The 20,781-nt window shown below is 39.6% G+C and overlaps 2 protein-coding genes across 2 annotated transcripts in view; both read right to left on the bottom strand.

Moving 5' to 3' along the window:
* LOC143649933 (mitochondrial adenyl nucleotide antiporter SLC25A24) overlaps nucleotides 1-7,340 on the bottom strand; it is an 84,122-nt gene extending 76,782 nt beyond the window's left edge. The window contains exon 1 of the mRNA XM_077120066.1: nucleotides 7,034-7,340. The gene's annotated coding sequence lies outside the window, so the exon portion shown is untranslated. The remainder of the gene's footprint in view (nucleotides 1-7,033) is intronic.
* Nucleotides 7,341-9,541: 2,201 nt separating this feature from the next.
* Nucleotides 9,542-20,781, bottom strand: part of LOC143649069 (mitochondrial adenyl nucleotide antiporter SLC25A24-like) — an 84,262-nt gene continuing 73,022 nt past the window's right edge. Inside the window, 2 exon segments of the mRNA XM_077119343.1 lie at nucleotides 9,542-10,082; nucleotides 19,801-19,972. Of these exon segments, the coding sequence (XP_076975458.1) occupies nucleotides 9,542-10,082; nucleotides 19,801-19,972 (713 nt within the window).

Raw genomic sequence — 20,781 nt, 5'->3', positions numbered from 1 at the left:
ACAAATTCTGACCACTAAAAATAGGCCCCCAGCTCAGGTGAACCTGGTCAAAGCAGAGGTCGCTCATTTTGTTCCGGCGCCTTCCCCAGGGGAGGGGTGAAGCCCAACTCAGGTGGAATCCCTTTCTCCAGGAATTCAGACCCCAGGGCTTGGTAATTTGAAACCATTAAAACCAGCCTACAACCTCTCCTTGGTCTCCACCACGCCCCCAGCCAAAGTTAAAGGTACCACATCATCTTATACTGGTGGGACCTGCAGGCAGACAAGCACCACATACAGGACAGGATAAGAAAAACAGAGTTCAGAGACTTCACAGGAAAGTCTGTCAATCTGCTGGGTCTCACCCTCAGGGAAAACCAATGCAGGTGACTCTTTCCTCCTGATAGGAGGCCAGTTTGGTCTGGGAAAATCTGGCTGTGGTCTATAATACCTAAGTAGACCCTCCTAAGGGTGGGAGGAAAAGGCACCCCACAAGCAGGGCAAGAAACAAGACAACAAAAACTGAAAATTTCTCCTCTGTTAAACAAAACGTAAGTTAGAGGTCCAGATAAAGCTGAACTGAATGTCAAAGAACAGATAGACAACAAATTCATCCAGCAAGAAAACCCTAGGTCAAAGAAGTGCAAGCAATCTCCAGAATAAACTAATTAAGATAATTAAATGCCTAGACGCCAGCAAAAAATAACAAATCACACTAGGAAAATTGAAGATATGGCCCAGTCAAAGGAACAAACCAACAATTCAAATGACATACAGGAGCTGAAACATTTAATTCAGAATATACGAACAGACATGGAAAACCTTATCAAAAACCAGATCAACGAATTGAGGGAGGATATAAAGAAGGAAAGGAATGAACAAAAAGAAGAAATTGAAAATCTGAAAAAACAAATCACAGAACTTATGGGAATGAAAGGCATGGTAGAAGAGATGAAAAAAAACAATGGAAACCTACAATGGTAGATTTCGAGAGACAGAACATAGGATTTCTGAACTGGAGGATGGAACATCTGAAATCCGGCAAGAAAAAGAAAATACAGGTGAAAAAAATGGAAAAATATGAGCAAGAACTCAGGGAACTGAAAGACAATATGAGGCGCACAAACATACGTGTTGTGGGTGTCTCAGAAAGAGAAGAGAAGGGAAAAGGAAGAGAAAAACTAATGGAGGAAATTATCACTGAAAATTTCCCAACTCTTATGAAAGACTTAAAATTACAGATCCGAGAAGTGCAATGTACCCCAAAGAGAATAGATCCAAATAGACATACTCCAAGACATTTATTAATCACAATGTCAGAGGTCAAAAAGAAAAGAGAATCTTGAAAACAGCAAGAGAAAAGCAATCCATCACATACAAGGGGAGCCCGATAAGACTATGCATAGATTTCTCAGCAGAAACCATGGAGGTGAGAAGACAGTGGGATGATATATTTAAATTATTATAAGAGAAAAACTGGCAACCAAGAATTCTATATCCAGCAAAATTGTCCTTCAAAAATGAGGGAGAAATTAAAACATTTTCAGACAAAAAATCACTGAGAGAATTTGTGACCAAGAGACCAGCTCTGCAAGAAATACTAAAGGGAGCACTAGAGACAGATACAAAGACAGAAGAGAGAGATGTGGAGAAGAGTGTAGAAAGGAAGACTATGAGTAAAGGTAAAAAGAAGGAAAATCAGATATGACAGATAAAATCCCAAAGGCAAAATGGTAGAAGAAAGTACTACCTGTGCAGTATTAACACTAAATGTTAATGGATTAAGCGCCCCAGTCAAAAGACACAGACTGGCAGAATGGATTAAAAAATAAGACCCATCTATATGCTGTCTCTACTCAAAGGACATGAGGCCAAGGACACAAATGGACATTTACACACCAATGTTTATAGCAGCATTATTTACAATTACCAAGAGATGGAAACAGCCAAAATGTCCATCAATGGATGGGTGGCTAAACAAACTGTGGCATATACATACAATGGAATATTATGCAGCTGTAAGACAGAATAAAGTTATGCAGTATGTAACAACATGGATGGATCTTAAGGACATTATGCTGAGCGTGATTAGCCAAAAACAAAAGGACAAACACTGTATGGTCTCACTGATATGAACTGACATTAGTGAATAAACTTGGAATAATTCGATGGTAACAGAGACCATCAGGACATAGAATTAGGGTAAGATATTGGGTAACTGGAGCTGAGAAGATACAGATTGTGCAACAGGACTGAATGTAAAAACTCAGAAAGGGACAGCACAACACTACCTAACTGTAATACAATCATGTTAAAACACTGAATGAAGCTGAATGTGAGAATGATAGAGGGAGGAGGGCTGGGGGTATAAATGAAATCATAAAGAAAGATAGACGATAAATGTTGAGATGGTATAATCTAGGAATGCCTAGAGTGTATAATGAAAATGACTAAATGTACAAATTTTAAAATGTTTTTGCATGAGGAAGAACAAAGGAATGTCATTACTGCAGGGTGCTAAAAATAGATATTAATTAATATTTTAAAATTTCAACTCATGTGTGAGACTAAATCAAAAAATGTCTATTTGGTACAAAATTTATATTTTGACTAGTGCGTCTCCTAATATAACTTATGTAGATAGTTGGTTGAACAACATAAGTACATGGAACCTTGGGTAGGACATTAGATTTTATTGGTTTGCCCAGAGTGATGCCCCGATGAATCCCAGAGTGATTTGATCAGTGAGTGGAAAACTATTTGCAAAGCCCCCTTTGGGGAATGGTGAGAACGGGGAGAAATGCAACTTCCCCAAGTTGAATTCTTGATATTCTCACAAGCAGTGTGGACAACCAAAGCTATAGGCTGAGCCCCCAGTCTTGGGGGTTGTTCATATGGAACTTAACCCCACAAAGGATAGGTCAAGTCTACTTAAAATTTAGGCCTAAGAGTCACCCCCAAGAGAACCTCTTTTGTTGCTCAGATGCGGCCCCTCTCTCCAGTCAACACAACAAGCAATCTCATCACCCTCCCCCTGTCTATGTGGGACATGACTCCCAGAGGTGTGGACCTTCCTGGCAATGTGGGACAGAAATCCTAGAATGAGCTGAAACTCAGCATCAAGGGATTGAGAAGAACTCCTGAATGAGCTGAGACCCAGCATCAAGGGATTGAGAAAACCTTCTCAACCAAAAGGGGGAAGAATGAAATGAGACAAAGTGTCAATGACTGTGAGATTCCAAACAGAGTTGAGAGGTTATTCTGGAGGTTATTCTTATGCATTAAGTAGATATCACCTTGTTATCCAAGAGGTAATGGAGAGGCTGGAGGGAACTGCCTGAAAATGTACGGCTGTGTTCCAGTAGCCATGTTTCTTGATGATGATTGTATAATGATATAGCTTTCACAATGTGACTGTGTGATTGTGAAAACCTTGTGTCTGATGCTCCTTTTATCTACCTTGTCAACAGACGAGTAGAACATATGGAATAAAAATAAATAATAGGGGGACCAAATGTTAAAATAAATTCAGTTTGAAATGCTAGTGATCAATGAAAGGGGGGGGTAAGGGGTATGGTATGCAAAATTCTTTTTTACTTTTTCTGTTTTTGTTTTATTTTTCTGTTGTCTTTTTATTTCTTTTTCTGAATTGATGCAAATGTTCTAAGAAATGATCATGATGATGAATATGCAACTATGTGATGATATTGTGAATTACTGATTATATATGTAGAGTAGAATGAACATATATTAAGGATATTTGCTTTTCTTGTAATTTTTTTAATAAAAAATTATTTTTAAAATGGTATTAGGATTAAAACATGGCTTTTCTAGGGTACCTACATCATTTCAAACCAGCACAAACTGAAACAGCTAAAATCAAAATGAAAAGGGAGAAATTACTAATAATCCCACAGAAATCAAAAGCATTATAATAGGATGCTATGAACAACTGAAACACCAGCAAATTAGATAATCTAGAGGAAAAGGACAAATTCCTAGAAACACACAAACTACCTAAACTAACTGAAGAGGAAACAAGATCTCAGTAGATCAATAACGAAGAGATTAGGTCAGTAATCCTTCCTTCACAAGGGAATGTTACCAAATATTCCAAGAAGGATTAACAGCAATCCTGCTCAAACTCTTCCTAAAAGCTGAAGGGGGAGGGGCACTCCCTAACTCGTTCTATGAGGTCATCTCCCTCATACACAAAGTCAGATAAAGATACCACAAGAAAAGAAAACTACAGACCAATATCCCTTATAAACATAGACGCAAAAATCCTCAACTAATTTCTGCAAACTGAATCCAACAGCACGAGAATCATACATCATGATCAAGAGGGATTGCATATCCAGGTACGCAAGGGTTGTTCAACATAAGAAAATCAATTAATGCAGGGCACCACATTAATAGAATGAAGGAAAAATATCACATGATCATTACAACTCACACACTGACAAATCCAGCACCCCTACTTCATAATAGCACTTTTTAAACTAGGGAGAGAAGGAAACTTCCTCAATATGATGACGGTCATATATGAAAAACCCACAGCTAATATCATACCTAAAGGTAAAAGATTGAAAGTTTTCCCTCCAAGATTAGGAAAAGGTAAGAATACGCGATGACTCCACTGTTATTTAACATCATACTGGAAGTTCTAGCCTGAGCAATTATGCAAGAAAAAGACATAAAAACCATCCAAATTGGAAAGGAACAAGTAAAACTTTCCTTATTTGCACACTATGATCCTGTACATAGAAAATCCTGAAAAATCCACAACAAAACTAATAGAGCTAAGAAACAAATTCACCAAAGTTATAAGGTACAAGATTAACATGTAAAAATCAGTGGTGTGTCTATTCACAGATACTAAATAACCTGAAGAGAATATTTTTTAATTTACTTAAATAGCAACTAAAAAATCAAATATCTAGGAATAAATTTAACCAAGGACTTATACATGGAAAACTATAAAATATTGCTAAAAGAAATCATAGAAGACCTAAATAAATGGGCAGATATTCCATCTCCATGAAGTGGAAAGCAAAATATTGTTATGATGTCAATTCTACTGAAAGTGATTTACAAATTTAGTGATTTACAAATTTAGTGTTTCACATCTATCTTTCTTATTTTCTCCTTTGTTTTTCCCTTTTTTTTTTTCTTTTTAGGACTGACACAATCCTACGTTGTCAAGTTGTTTTGGTATGAAAATGTTTTTCCACATTTTAAACTGGGGAAAGTGATGGGGTAATTCTGGGGACCGGGTGCCCCCTGATATGCACTCTGACAAGTTTGATATTTCAGAAGGCCTTGCAGCAGTGGCTAAAATTATAAGGCTTCCCTGGAGTATGGGTTCTTTAGTGTACCATGTACTGGTTCTGTTTGCATGCATAATTACCCTTGGTCACTGTGCAAGTTTGAAGCTATGATGTGCCCCAGAAAAGCTATGTCCTTTAATCCTCATTCAGTATTGCTGGATGAGTTTTTTTATTGTTTCCATGGAGATGTGACCCACCCAATTTTGGGCAGTAACCTTTGATGAGATGGTCTCCAGGGAGATACATGTTCACCCATTCAAGGTGGGGTTGCTTACTGGAGCCCTTTAAGAGGGAACCATTTTGGGAAAAGCTTTAGAGCCACCAGAACCAACAGAGCCCACGCAGCCAGAGACCCTTGGAGCAGAAGGCAAAGGCTGCTGGGGAAGCCTTATGAAAGGAGGAGAGAAGGCTAGCAGACATCACCATGTGCCCTCCCAGCTGAAAGAAAAACCCCAAACTTCGTCAATCCTTTCTTTGGTGTTAAGGTCTCTTTCCCTTGATGCCTTAATTTGGACATTTTCATGTTTTTCCAACTGTAAACTTGCAACTTAATAAATTCCCTTTTTAAAAGCCGTTTGTTTCTGGTACATTGTATTCGAGCAGCTTAGGAGCTAAAACAGTCTCACTTGATGCGCGTCTCATTTTTATGGGATCTCTGGTGGTGGGTAAAGGCATACTGGTCTTGTCAAAATGGAACCGCAGAAAGTGCACCGCTTGTCTTGCTCCATCAGAGAATGCTGTCTTCCCAAATGGGCGCCCAAATAGTTTTTTCAGGCTAAGACTATGTCACCTTAGGGACAGTAAAATTTGGCCACCTTCTTGGTGTGTTTTTGGGCACTGTGCTACTTCATGGAACGGCTCTGGGTAAAGTGAGTATGGCAAATGTAATAGTAGGGGGGTTTCGCCCGGGTGGGTGACCGTGTGCCTTGTCAGCTTGCAGCTGTCCCTGCTGTCATAGCTGCTTGTCGTGCAGCGAAACGGCCCGTCGCCCATGTGCGTGCGGCACTGGGGCTTCAGCTGTCAGGGCGCGGCAGTGGCGTGGCCACACTCACAGTACGTGAAAGACTACTCCCGTGCGCGGGGGCACGGCCGCACCGCCCAGCCCCGGCTGCGGACACTTCGCAGTCGGAACTTTTAGAGAATTACTTTTCGACACATGCAAAGTAACTTGACTCTTCTCTCATTCCCTCTGGCAAGACAAGCGTGCGCTCCTAAGGTCACCCTTCGCCCGACCTCCCGCTGCAAGGGCGCCCGCCTCGGCGCCCACCCCCGCGGTTGCCGCCGACCCCAACCCGGCAGTGCCGGGAGCGATTCCTGAGCTCCGAGGTCGCAGGCGCGAGAGCGCAGCGGCGCAGTGCATCGCGCTGGGGCTCGGCGCTGGGGCTCGGCGCCGGGCACGGGGCTCCCAGCGCCCAGTAGGCCCGCGGGAGTCGAAGCCCAAATGCCGGGATCGCTCTGATGGCGGCAAGCGGAGGGAACCCGCCCCTGGGGGGTTCCCTTTCTGGTGTTTCAGAATCTTCCACACTCCCAGTAAAAGCAGTAGGAGCGGACATCTTTCTGCAGTATTTCCAGCCCTCTCACAGACACATAAATTACTGCAGTAACACCTAACGTACTGACGACTGGGTTCTCAAGGTGTTCAAGCCTTGTCTTGTTTAGTCTTCACGACAACCCTAGCACGTGGGCACTACACCGCTTTACATTTCATGTGTGAGGAATCTTACCCAAGTGGAGCCATCAGAGTGAGATGCTGAAATGGCGTGGAAGTGAACATCACTGGAGGAATAAGGTGAAGAACTAGGAAGTCTATGGGTGTTTGGACAGATCATCCAGGTGGATGGAGAAGTCGCCCAGGCTGTGGTCAGCAGGTGACAGAGACTAATGGGTAGATCCAGCTGGCAGATGGCATGGGCCTCAAGGAAGCAGTGAGCTTCTGTAAGGGGAGGGACTCCCACCTCACCTCCCAAACCTGAGAGGCTACCAAAGGGCTCCTCAGAGGAGAGCTGCTTCAGTAAGACCAGGAGGAAGCAAGGTTTTGTAAAAAAAAAAAAAAAAAAAAAAGTCTCAGTTCTTAGAGGGTTGTTAGCCATGGAACCAGAATTCTAGAAGTCATAATGGAAAGGTGTGGGTGGCAATTCACTATTCTTCCTCAATGAGCATGAGGACTGTTATAGATCAAAGACATTTAGACCCAGTGCTAAAATAGGAGGATTTCACTGGGAGGAGTAAAGGGATTATAAATAGAACTCTGACAACTGCACATTTCTTTCTGTTTGGTAAGCTCTTGGGCTGGTTTTCCAGGCCCGCTGCCTCTCAGCAGACCTTTAAGAAAGTGGTTGGGGCCCAGGAGGAAAGATAGGGAGCACTGGCAGATTGAATTTGCCTATAATCTAGAACAAACGTTGCCTGCGATCCACAAATTCCTAGGGGTCTGGGTATCCTCTATGAGAATTTTCTAATTTCGTGTTTTCCTTTTGAAGATAATCTAAAAAGAAACAACATAAGGAACCAGAAAGCCATCTTATAACTAAGGACAAATATAGATTTCATTGCCCCTGTACAATTTGTGTTTACAAAGTACCATCAAGTAAGATCACGTTAATTGTTGGAGGCTAATGAGAAAAGGTCAATAGCTCCTCCTATGTAATATTGCTTTTTTTTTTTTTTTGCCAAGTGAAATCCCAATGACATCAAAGTTCACACTATGAATGACTAGGTTTCACAGTAGTAAAAGTGGGAGAAAATTGAGCAAATACACGATAATTTAAGCCTGCTTAACTCAAATGAATGTGCACTGCCACATGACAGATAGCCAAAGGCCCAAGGATTGCTGGCCGCCAGCCCCAGAGCACCACAATCTTCAAGGAGAAAGCATCACCTTGATGATGCATCAATTTGGGATTTCTATCCTCAATACCATGGGCTTATAAATTCCCATTGTTTAAGCCAACCCAATTTATGGCATTTGTCTTAGCAACTGGGAAACCAGTACATTTGGTCACTTACACCAGCCAGTTGAAGTCAGCAAGCCTCCGTTATTGGCCAATACAATGGACATTGGTGCTGACGCATGGGCTCATGAATGGAGCAGCCAAGGTGGTGGACATGGAGGCTATCCAGGGACCCAAAAGCATGGACCACCCCTCCCCCAACTCACCAAGGCTGATCTAGCTACTGCTGCTGCCAAATGCCCAACTTACTTGCATCAGATATTAATACAGAGTTGCTCACACAATACCATCCTTTGAGGAAACCTACCAGCCACTGAGTGGTAAGTTGAGTACTCTGAAACGCTTCCACTCTGACAGGTACAGTGTTTCATCTTGACTGGAACTGACATATATTCTAGGTATAGGTTTGTCCTACTTGCCTGCAGAGTTTCAACCAGCCAGACAATCCAAGCATTGCAGAGTGCTTCATGTTCTAACATGGGATTAGGCATCACATTGCATTAACCCAAGGCCCCATTAAATAGCAAAGGTAGTATGACAGTGGGTAGATGACACAGGATCTACCAGTCCTATCAAAGACAGTACCACTCAGATGCTGCCAACCTCCAGAATGACAGGACAAATAAGTGTTTTATTTCCAAGCAACAGCTTGAAGATGATATCTTGCAAAAATGGGATGCCATTCTCTAGAAGAGAGTACGTACCCAAACACTACTCATGCAGTGTTCCTATATCCTTACCAGTCCACTTTGATCATAACTCTCAGGTTTCTTCTCTGACATCCCTTTTCAAATACATAGGAGCAGGGGGAAATTGGCAGCTTGGCGTGAAGTGTTCTGGAATTCTGGACTAAGAGAGGAACAGGACCACAGATTGCCCTGCTTGAAACTGAGAATGTTCTAAGACACAAGGTCCAGGAACAAAATAAATACAAAAATATGTAGATGGTTCAATCAAGCCATCAGTCTGGAGGGGATAAGCTGTGAACTTCCTGAAAGCAGAGATAGTCTTTTACTTCTGCATTCACAAAGGCTAACAGGGCTCCTGACGTACTGTGGAGGTCCAATAAATGTTGAATAAGTCACCAGAAACCCACTCAGCATCTCCAAAAACAAAAAGCCCAGGAGAAGGCTTTTGTCACTGTGGAAGATGACTGTTTCAAAAACAAAGTTGAGAAGATGTTTTGTTGGGCTGTTATCCTCTGTGAGGAGGCTCACTGAAGACAGTTCCATCCTCACTCCACAGGCCTTTGACGGGAGCTCTGAAGATGCAAGTTTGGCTTCACCCTCTGCCCAGCGTCTCTGAGACTCCGGGCACCGCATTCCCCTGGCCACTCGCCAGCTCCGAGTCCCCCTTAAACGAGGTGCCCAAGGTTTGGAACCCCTCCTGGGGCTCAATGATGTCCACCTTCCGGTCCCCGTCCTGGTTCAGCAAATTCCAAGAGCCGCTTTGGTCCTCCTCGAGGGCCTCCAGTTGGAGCACGCAGCGCCCACCCACCGCACCGTGGCTCTTTCGGTGGCCTCTTCGGGTGGGCGCTACCAGCGCGGCTGCCCCAACTGCCCAGCGGAGCCGCGGCGGGTCCGAACGCAGTGGGGAGAGGGGACCCCGCCCAGGGCCTCCAGGCGCAGCGGAGAGGACCCTCAGCAGAACCTCAGATGCGCCGCCCCGTGGGAATCCTGTCCCAGGCGCCGCGCTGGGTGGTGATCTATACCCAGGGCAGCAGAAGGGGGTTGGGAAGGCGGATGCATTTTCCGGGTGCCGTCGAAAGAGCGCTCGGGTGTCTAGAATCTCACGGCGCCAACCCTGCCTGATAGCACAATGACTGTGGCAAGGAGGCAGCCGGTGTGAGTTACTCGGACCCTCAACCCTGGTCCTCCCACGGAAGGTCAGCGCCTAGGGCTGGGGACCTTGCTAATCCTGAGAGAGGGATCTAAAGAGACGCGTGTTCCCCGGACAGCCTCTGCCTTTGTCCCTGTGTCTCTTCCCCTCCCTCAGTCTGGCTTGTTTCCAAGAACCCACTTCGTTTTTCTCACTTCCCACTTTCTCCTCCATCCTCTGCGGTCTCAGCCGTCATCACCTCTTACTTAACTTCCTCGCACAGAGTCCAAAGGAAACCTTAAAATCTTGGTCTTATTTCTTTGTCATGTTTAGACACGGCTGACCACGCCTTCCATCCTGAAACACCTGTTCGTCTTTGAGAATACCACGGATTCCTGCCATCATCCAACCTGACTGCTCCTTCTCAGGCTCTTTTGTGGGCCTGAGATCTTGCAAAATCGATGCACTGGAAAATTGTGGCATCCACTTGTGCTGGTTTAAAAGGATATATGCCCCCTAGAAAAGCCATGTTTTAATCAAAATCCCATTTCATAAAGGTAGAATAATCCCTATTCAATACTGTATGTTTGAAACTGTAATCAGAGCATCTCCCTGGATGATGTGATTTAGTCGCATGGCTGTTAAACTGGATTAGGTGACGACATGTCTCCACCCATTTGGGTGGGCCTTGATTGGTTTATTGGAGTCCTATAAAAGAGGAAACATTTTGGAGAATGGGAGATTCAGAGAGAGCAGCACCACAAAGCAGAGAGTCCACAAGCCAGTGACTTTTGGAGATGAAGAAGGAAAATGCCTCCTGGGGAGCTTCATGAAACCAGAAACCAGGAGAGAAAGCTAGCAGATGATGCCATATTCACCATACGCCCTTCCAGATGAGAGAGAAACTCTGACTGTGTTTGCCATGTGCCCTCCCACTTGAGAGAGAAACCATGAACTTCATTGGCCTTCTTGAACCAAGGTATCTTTCCCTGGATACTTCTGCTTGGACATTTCTATAGACTTGTTTTAATTGGGATATTTTCTCGGCCTTAGAACTGTAAACTAGCAACTTATTAAATTCCCCTTTTTAAATGCCATTCTGTTTCTGGTATTTTGCATTCCGGCAGCTAGCAAACTAGAAAGCACTCTTGAGGGATTATATGGAAACTTAGTTCTGAAATTTGTTGCATTGAAACTTTGTATCCTCAATCTCTCTTTGAAAATTAGAAGTAGTCTAGTGACAGGCCTACATTAGTTTTAAGGGAGTTTTATTGAGACATATTCACATACCAGACAGTCCATCCAATCACAGTCAGTGGCTTTGGTATATAGTTCATCACCACAATGAACTGTAGAACATTTTCATTACTCCAAAATGAAAAATCATATACCCCTTAGCAGTCACCTCTCAATCCCTCTACCCTTCCCCAGCCCTACATCCCTACTAATTTATTTGTGTCTCTATAGATTTATTTATATATACATTTTATATAAACAATAATCATACAATACGTAGTACTTTGTGTCTTGTTTCTTTCACTTAAGCATAATGATTTTTTGTAACATTTTTTAGTTGGAAAAGTTGCAGATTTACAAAAATATCATGTAAAAAATACAATGGTCCCATATTCCTCCCCCCATTGTTGACGCTTTGTATTAGTGTGATACCTTTGTTAAAACTGTTGACAGAATATTAAAATAATACTATTAATTATCATCCATAGTTTGCATTAGATGTATTTTTATCCCATATGCCACTCTAATATTAACACATTGTATTCATGCCATACTTTTTTTTATAATTTCTTAATACTTGCACTTACTAACCCCAGTCCATCATCCACAACAGAGTTCCTTGTATTACACAGTCAATATTTTATCTCCTCATTCTCATTCTAGTAACACACACAACCCCAAATGTCCCTTTCAACCACATTCACACAACAACTCAAAGCTGTTAATTACACTCACAATAATGTGCTCCATCAACATCAACCATTTCCAAACCTTTACAATCAGCCTGAACACAAATTCTGTACTGATTAAGCATCAGCTCCCCATTCTCTATCTCCAGTCTACCCCCTGTTAACATATATTCTAGACTCTAACTCTATGAGTTTGCCTATTATAATTAGTTCATATCAGTGAGATCATATAACATTTGTGCTTTTGTGTCTGGCTTATTTCACTCAACATGATGTCTTCAAGGTCCATCCACGCATGTGTCAAGACTTCATTCCTTTTGACGGCTGAATACTATTCCATGGTATGTCTATACCACATTTTGTTTATCCCTTTGTCGGTGATGGACACTTAGGTTGCTTCCATGTTTTGGTAATTGTGAAGAATGTCACTATGAAGATCAGTATGGAAATGTTTATTCAAATCCCTCTTTCAGTTCCTCTGGGTATATATCCAGTAGCAGGATTAACTGATCATACGGTAATTCTCTACTTAACTTTCTGAGGAACTACCAAACTATCTTCCACAACAGCTGCATCATTTTACATTCCTCCCCGTCCCACCCCCAGCCGTGACTGAGTGCTCCTATTTCACTATATCTTCTCCAAAACTTGTAGTTTTTCTGTTTTTTTGTTTTTTGTTTTTGTTTTAGTACTAGTGCCTTTCTAGTAGCTGTGAAATGCTATCTCACTGTGATTTTTATTTGCAGTTCCCTAATAGCTACGAGTGCTAATCCTGTGTTCATGTTCTTTTTAGACATTTGTATTTCCTCTTTGGAGAAATGTCTATCAAGTCTTTTGCCCGTTTTTTAATTGCGGTATTTGTCTTTTTATTGTTGAGTTGTAGGATTATTCTGGATATTAAACCCTTACAGATAGGTGGCTTCCAAATATTCTTTTCTATTGATTAGGTTGCTTTTTCACTTTTTGACAGTCCTTTGAGACACAAAACTTTTAATTTTGAGGAGTCTCATTTATCTATTTTGTGTTGTTCTTGCTTGTGCTCTGGGTGTAAAGTCCAAGAAACCATTGCCTACCACAAGATCATGAAAATATTTCCCTGAATTTTCTTCTAGGAGTTTTTTGTTTGTTTGTTTGTTTGTTTAGGTGCATGGTCCGGGAATCAAACCCAGTCTCCCATGTAGAAGGTGAGCATTCTATCACTGAACCATCCATGCCCCTTCTAAGAGTTTTATATCCTAGTCCTTATATTTAGATTTTGGATCCATTTTGAGTTTGTTTTTTCTTCTTAACATGGGCAAGTACCAGAATCGAACCCAGGTCTCCAGCATGGTAGGCAAGAACTCTGCCTGCTGAGCCACCATGGTCTGCTCTATTTTTAGTTAATTTTTGTATAAGGTGTGAAATAGGAGTCCTTGTTCATTATTTTGTGTATGGATATCCAGTTCTCTTAGCGCCAGTTGTCGAGGAGACTATTCTTTCCCCATTGAGTGACTTGGCAGCCTTATCAAACCTCAACTGCGCACAGATGTGATGGTCTAATTCTTAACTCAATTCTTTTAGTTGATACATTTGTCTTTTTGTCAGTACCATGCTGTTTTGATCACTATAGCTTTATAATATACTTTAAAGTCAGGAACAGTGAGCCCTCCACTCCGATCTTTTTACTTCTTCCTTTTGAATTTGTACACATTTTATTTCTTTTTTCTTGCCTAACTGCTTTTGGCTAGCACTTCTAACACAATGCTGAATAACAGTGTGACAATGGGTATCCTTTCCTTGTTCCAGATCTTGTCACAGTCTTTCACCACTGAGTATGATATTGGCTGTGGAGTTTCATATATGAAATAAAGTTTCCTTTTATTCCTATTCTTCAAAGTTTTTTTATCAAGAAAGGATGCTGAATTTTATCAAGTGTCTTTTCTGCATCAATTGAGATGATCATGTGGTTTTTCCTCTTCTATTTGTTAATGTGTTGTACTATCTCGGGTTTTCTTGCATTGAACCACCCTTGCATACATGGGATAATAGCCACTTGATCATGGTGTACAATTCTTTTCATGTGCTGTTGGATTCGATTTGCAAGTATTTTGTTGAAGATTTTTGCACCTATATTCATTAGAGGGATTGATCTTTAATTTTCTTTTCTTGCATTATCTTTATCTGGCTTTAGAATTGAGGTGATGTTGACCTCATAGAATGGGTTAGGTAGTGTTCCCCTCTTCAATTGTTCAGAAGAGTTTGTGCAGGATTGGTATTAATTTTTCTTGAAATGATTGGTAGAATTCACCCATGAAGTCTCTGGTCCTTGGCTTTCTTTGATGGGAGGTTTTTGATTACTGATTCAATCTCTTGTAATTGGTTTGCTAAAGTTTTCTGTTTCTTCTGGAGTCAGTGTACATAGTTTGCACAGTTCTAGAAATTTGTCCATTTCATATAGATTGTCTAATTTATTGGTATATAGTTGTTCATAGTATCCTCTTATGATCTTTTTTTAATTTCTGTGGGGTCAGTAGTAATGTCCTCCCTCTCATTTCTGATTTCTTTTTATTTGCATCTTCTCTTTTTTTGTCAATTTAGCTAAGGTTTTGTCAGTTGTATTGATCTTCTCAAAGAACCAACTTTTGTTAAGTCTCTGTACTGTTTTTTTTAATTCTCAAATTATTTATTTGTTCTAATCTTTGTCATTTCTTTCCTTCAATTGGCTTTAGGGTTGTTTCCTATTCTTTTCCTAGTTCCTCCAGGTGTGCTGTTATGTCTTTGATTTGGAGTCTTTCTTCATTTTAATGTAAGCATTTAGGGTTATAAATTTCCCTCCCAGCACTGACCATACTGCATTAAGTTTTGATATGCTGTGTTCTCATTTCCTTTCATCTCAAGATATTTACTGATTCTCTTGGAATTTATTTTTTGACCCACTGATTGTTTAAGTGTGTGTTCTTTAACTCCAAAATATTTGTGAATTTTACAGTTCTCCTGTTATTGATTTCCAGCTTCATCCCATTATCTTCAGAGAAAGTGCTTTGTATAATTTCAATCTTTTAAAATGTACTGAGACTTGTTTTGTGATGCAACATATGGTCTATCCTGGAGAATGGTCCATGAGCACTTGAGATGAATGTGTATCTTGCTTTTCAGGAGTGCAATGTTTTGTAAGTATCTGTAGGGTCTAGTTCATTTATCATATTATTCAAGTTCTCTGTTTCCTTCCTGATTCTCTTGTCTAGATGTTCTGTCTACTGATGGGAGTGACGTATTAACATCTCGATCTATTATTGTAGAATCATCTATTTCTCCCTTCAGTTTTGCCAGTGTTTGCCTCATGTATTTTGGGGCACCATGTTTAGGCGCATAAATATTTATGATTGTTATTTCTTCTTAGTGGATTTCCCCTTTTATTAATATATAGTGTCCTTCTTTGACTCTTAAACAGACTTGCACTTAATTTCCTTTGTTTTTCTGATATTATTATACTCTTTTTTTTGTTACTTTTCACATGGAATATCTTTTTCCAACTTTTCACTTTCAACCTAATTGTGTCCTTGGGTCTAAAGTGAGTCTCTTGTAGACATATATAGTTGTATTATGCTTTTTTTTAAATCCATTCTTTCAATCAGTTTCTTTTGATTGGGGAGTTAAACCATTAACAGTCAATGTTATTACTGTAAAGCCAGTATATGCTTCAACCATTTTTCCTTTGGTTTATATATGTTGTATCTTTTTCTCTCTCTCTTTTTACCCTTTTAGTTATGCTAACTGATAATCTTCATTTCTACACTCACTTCAAGCCCACAGAACTTGTAGGGCAGGTCTCTTCTTGATGTACTCTCTTCAGTTTCTGTTTATCTGTGATTATTTTAAACTCCCCCCCCCACCTCATTTTTGAAGTACAGTTTATCCATATAAAAATTCTTGGCTGGCAGTTTTTCTCTTTCAGTACCTTCTAATATCAGACCACTGACTTCTAACATCCATGGTTTCTGATGGGAAATTAGTCTTATTGCAGTTCTTTTATATGTGATGAATTGCTTTCTATTGCTTCTTTCAGTATTTTCTCATTATTCAGTATTATCCTTGGCACTTGACATTCTGATTAGTATGTGTCTCAGAGTAGGTCTTTTAGGAGTCATTTCTTTTTGGAGTACATTGTGGTTCCTGGACATGTGTATCTATGTCTTTCATAAGACTTGGGGAATATTTGGCCATTATTTCCTCAAATATTCTTTCAGCCCCTATTCCCTTCTCTGTTCCTTCTGGGACACCCATAATGCATCTGTTTTTGCATTTATGCTGTCATTCAAATCCCTGCTCAATTTTTTTCATTTTTGTCTCTATCTGTTCTTCTGTCTGTAAGATTTTGATTGTTCTGTCTTCTAGTTCATTGATTCTTTCTTCTGCCTGTTCAAATCTGCTGTTGTATACCTCCAATATATTTTTAATCTCTTCTATCATGCTGTTCATTCCCATTTCTGTTAGGTTACTTTTTATACTTTCAAATTCTTCTTAATGCTCACACATTTTCGTCTTAATATCCTTTATCTGTTAAGCCATATTTTCTTTCATCACCTGTAATTGATTTAGGAGATTTGTTTTAACATCATTGATTAATTGTTTCAAATTCTCTGTCTCTTTTGAAGTTTTAATGTGTTCTTTGGGCCTATATCTTCCTGTTTCCTAGTATGGCATATAATTTTGGGGGTCATGTGTTGGCATTTGATTATCTTGATGAGTTTGCTCTGAAGGTCAGTTTTTCTCTCTTGCATAGGGTTTTGTATTAAGGCTCTTCTTTGACACTTGAGTCAATGCTTTCTAGACCTTTAGAATGCTCTGTGCTTAACTGACCAGATTTTTTCAGTTCTTTTTCATATGATTCTTGCTGGAATACGTGGTACAATTTTTAAGATTGCACTATTGTAAAATTGTTTCACTCCCCCAGGAGAAAGCTTCCTTTCTTCAATTTCTTCTCTAGAAATCTTGATCTGATAGGTTTGGTTTGGGTTTGTCTCTATAGGTTTTTTTTTTTACACTCCTTTCTTTGTCCCTTTTGCTCTTGTCTAGAGAACAAATTCTGGAAGAAATGTCACCCCAGAGAGGACTTTCCTAAGTCAGTATTTCCCAACCATATCATGATCAGAGACCCACAAAGTGGCCACAGACTGGCTCCAAGTTGCCCGGGGAGGGGGTGAGGAATGATGCCAAAAACCCTTTTGACAGCTCCTCAAAGCTGTGCTTTCCTGGCTTGCCCAGCAAATGGCACCCTTCTGCAAACTGTTCCCAGTATCCCTAAGGAAAGCCACGATATCCTTAAACATCCACCTCTATCTGGGGTGGCTTGAAACAATATCCCAAGGCAGGCCACCCTGAGAGTGGAGGATGCAGAGCAAGCTACTCACAGTTTCCACCAAACTTGATCTGCCCTTTCCTCCTGCCCTTCCCTGGATGCTGTACAATATTCTGGCCTCTGAAGCCCCAGAACAATTGCTTCAGTTGCTGCTTGTTTACTAGCTGTTTGTGAGAGAGAAGTGAGTCCTGGAGCTCCACCATCTTCCCCAGAAGGTCCTCCACACTAGTGTTTTAAAGTGAATTATTTTTTCTTAAAAAATACCAAACCATGGACCACTGAGTAAAATTCACTTATTCTTTAATAAAACCCCATCAGATATTTTATCTGACATATTACCTGATATTACATATTTCATATGAAAATATATGTTTCTACCAGACATTTTGCTAAATGCCAGACATATAAAAATAAAGGCCACTGAATTTGTTCTCATAGCTCACTATCTGTGTACTCTAGGTATGTAAACATATAAAATTGAACTTAAGTGCTATAATAAAGATAGGATCAAATACTCATAAAATGTATATTATTTAATTGAATGAGTTTTAAGAATTAATAAAAAGATGCTATTAAAAACTTATAAGAGGGCGGGCCGCGGTGGCTCAGCGGGCAAGAGTGCTTGCCTGCCGTGCCGGAGGACCCCGGTTCGATTCCCGGCCCCAGCCCATGTAAAAAATAAACAAACAAACAAAATATAATAAAACAAGAAAATGTTTAAAAATGTTTCCCTTTCTTCCTCCCTTCCTTCCTTCTCTGTCTTTCCTTCCTTTCCTCCCTCTCTCTTTAAAAAAAAAAAAAAAAAAACTTATAAGAGAGTGAGCAACTGTGGCTCAGTGGCAGAATTCTCACCTACCACATCAGAGACCCAGGTTCAATTCCTGGAGCCTGCCCATGCCAAAAAAAATAACTTGTAGGAAATATAAGTACCAGACACTCATAAATATAAAAGATTTTTTTATTTAAGTGATAATTAACTGTCAAAAGCAAATATGACCGCGCTCCCCTGACACACACAAAAAAGCAAATATGACAATATATTACAGAGCTTATAACACATGGAAGTAAAATGGGTAACTATAATAAAAAAAGGATGGGAGGAGAAAACAGAAATAGACTGTCATAAAGTTTTTTCATTATATGTGGAGTTCTATGTGTTTAAAATGCCAACTATAGACTATAGAGCAAACAATGAAAAATAAAACATTGAGTTGTAACTAATAAACCAACAGAGGAGACAGAATGGAATACTAAAACGTACTGAGATAGCTCAAAAGAATGTAAGAGAACAGAAAAAAGAGGAAAAAGAGTCCATGGGACAAACAGAAAACAAACAAGATAAAAGACTTAGAGCCAGTCATATAATAACTATATTAAATGTAAATTTTATATCTACTCCAATTAAACTGCAAAGCAAGCAAAACCCAATTATATACTTCCCACAAAAATAAAATATAAAGATAAATATAAATGGCTACATAAAGAAATACTGTGCAAACAGTAATCATAAGAAAGCTGGATTGGCTATATTAATATCCGATAAGGAAGAATTCAGATTAAGGGAGACATCTTGTAAGGTTAGGTGGGTTGATTAATCAAGATAGCATAATAACCAAAATATGTGCGCTGCTAATAATAACAAGGCTTCAAAATACATGAAATGTTAGCTTTTTAAAATATAAAGTAGGAGATGCTGAAAAGCTTCAAAATATTCAAATTTTGCCACATAAAAAATTATATCAGGTTAATATTAAAATTAACTTATATTAGGTAGTATGAATTGCATTTTAATCTCTTTAAATTCAAATTTCTGGTGAGTGATCATAAAAATTTAGAGAAGCGTAAGTACATTTTATGAATATTAAATTTTTAACTCATAAATGACCTAATAGACTATGATTCTGATTTATATAAAATTAAAATTAAAATGAAGTCTAATTAGTATGTGTTTCAATTTGCCAAAGATGCTGAACTACAATATACCAGAAATGGACTGGTTTTTACAAAACGGACTTATTAATTTACAAGCTTACAGTTCTCAAGCCATGAATATGTCCAAATCAAGGCACCAACCGGACGATACCTTCTTCCTGAAGAAAAGCTGCTGGCAATTTGGGACTCCTCTGTCACATGGGAAGCACATGGCAGTGTCTGCTGGTCCTTCTTTCCTGGGTTTCATTACTTTTAGTTTCTGGCTGCTTCTCTCTCAAACCCTCTGGCTTTTGCTTCTCAAATTCTCTGACTTTTCTTTCTGAGCTCCTCTTATAAATTATTCCAGCAAGCAGATTTTTTCTGGGTTCCATAAAACCTCCAAACCATCGAAGCACGTTCACTCTTTTTGCAGAATGGATATAGCATCTTTTCATACAGACCTCTTAAAATTTAAGGGAAAAAACTAAGACATTTCCACACTTATAAGCAAGTACATGGATAATGACAGTTCAAGATTTCACTTCTACAATATTCCCAAGAGTATTTTTATTGATTCATAAACTACACAGTTCACACATACTGAAGGAAGAAACTTTAAGAAATTTGGAGTCAGGCCTCTGAAAAATCCTGTCGCTCCATTGCTTTTATAAATTTCAGAAAAGAGGCCTATCATACTTAGTTGTGGAGCTCCTATTGTGGCTAGAAAATGAAAGGAAAGGAAAAGTCAAATTAATTTGATAGCTTAGCTTTCTTTTAAACATCAAGGTAATACATTTGCTAAAACAGATAATAAGGTATAAGAATTAATTCTTTCACAAGCAACCTCAAGGGAATATCTCTAGTTCATCATAATACATAACTAGGGATTTTAATGGAACTTTTTGGTGCTCTTCATTTGTTTTCCTTTAGGAACAAATTCTGCTCACTGGTTGTGAAATTCACTTATAATTATTTTAGATTTATAACCAAAAAAAATTATCTAGACATATAGAGATCTCTTACCAATATCTCATATCTCAAACTCAGAATATCCATAACCAAATATGCATCTTTTTCAATACTTATTTTCTCAGGGAATGCTCCAGCATTCAGCCACCAGTCGAAAATGTAAACCTAGAAGGCATCCGTGACATTTCCCTCTCCCTCATCTCACATATCCAAACCATCAACTGTAAATTTTACTCTCTAAATATTTCTCAAATCCATTTACATGTTGCCATGTCCACTGCCACAATCCCAGACTCTAAACCACCATGATAGCTTGACAGAATCAGTCTTTTCTCTATAATATCCATAATCACCTCTTTCAATCTGTTCTCCATACCTTAATTAGAGTGAACCTTGAACAATGCAAGCCTTTTTATACTACTCTCCAGCTTTCTATAATATTCAATGATGAGCGATCTGAAAGTGCCTTCTGCATTTCAGCAATACAAGCTGTTCTCAGTTTCTCAAATGCCCTGTGCTGCTTCCCTGTTCAGGCTAGTTGTGCATACTTTTCCCTTTGT

Source organism: Tamandua tetradactyla, chromosome 11 (assembly GCF_023851605.1).
Source record: "Tamandua tetradactyla isolate mTamTet1 chromosome 11, mTamTet1.pri, whole genome shotgun sequence".
NCBI classification, from domain to species: domain Eukaryota; kingdom Metazoa; phylum Chordata; class Mammalia; order Pilosa; family Myrmecophagidae; genus Tamandua; species Tamandua tetradactyla.
The sequence above is the reverse complement of the archived record's forward strand: the minus strand, read 5'-3'. Positions and strand labels throughout refer to the sequence as shown.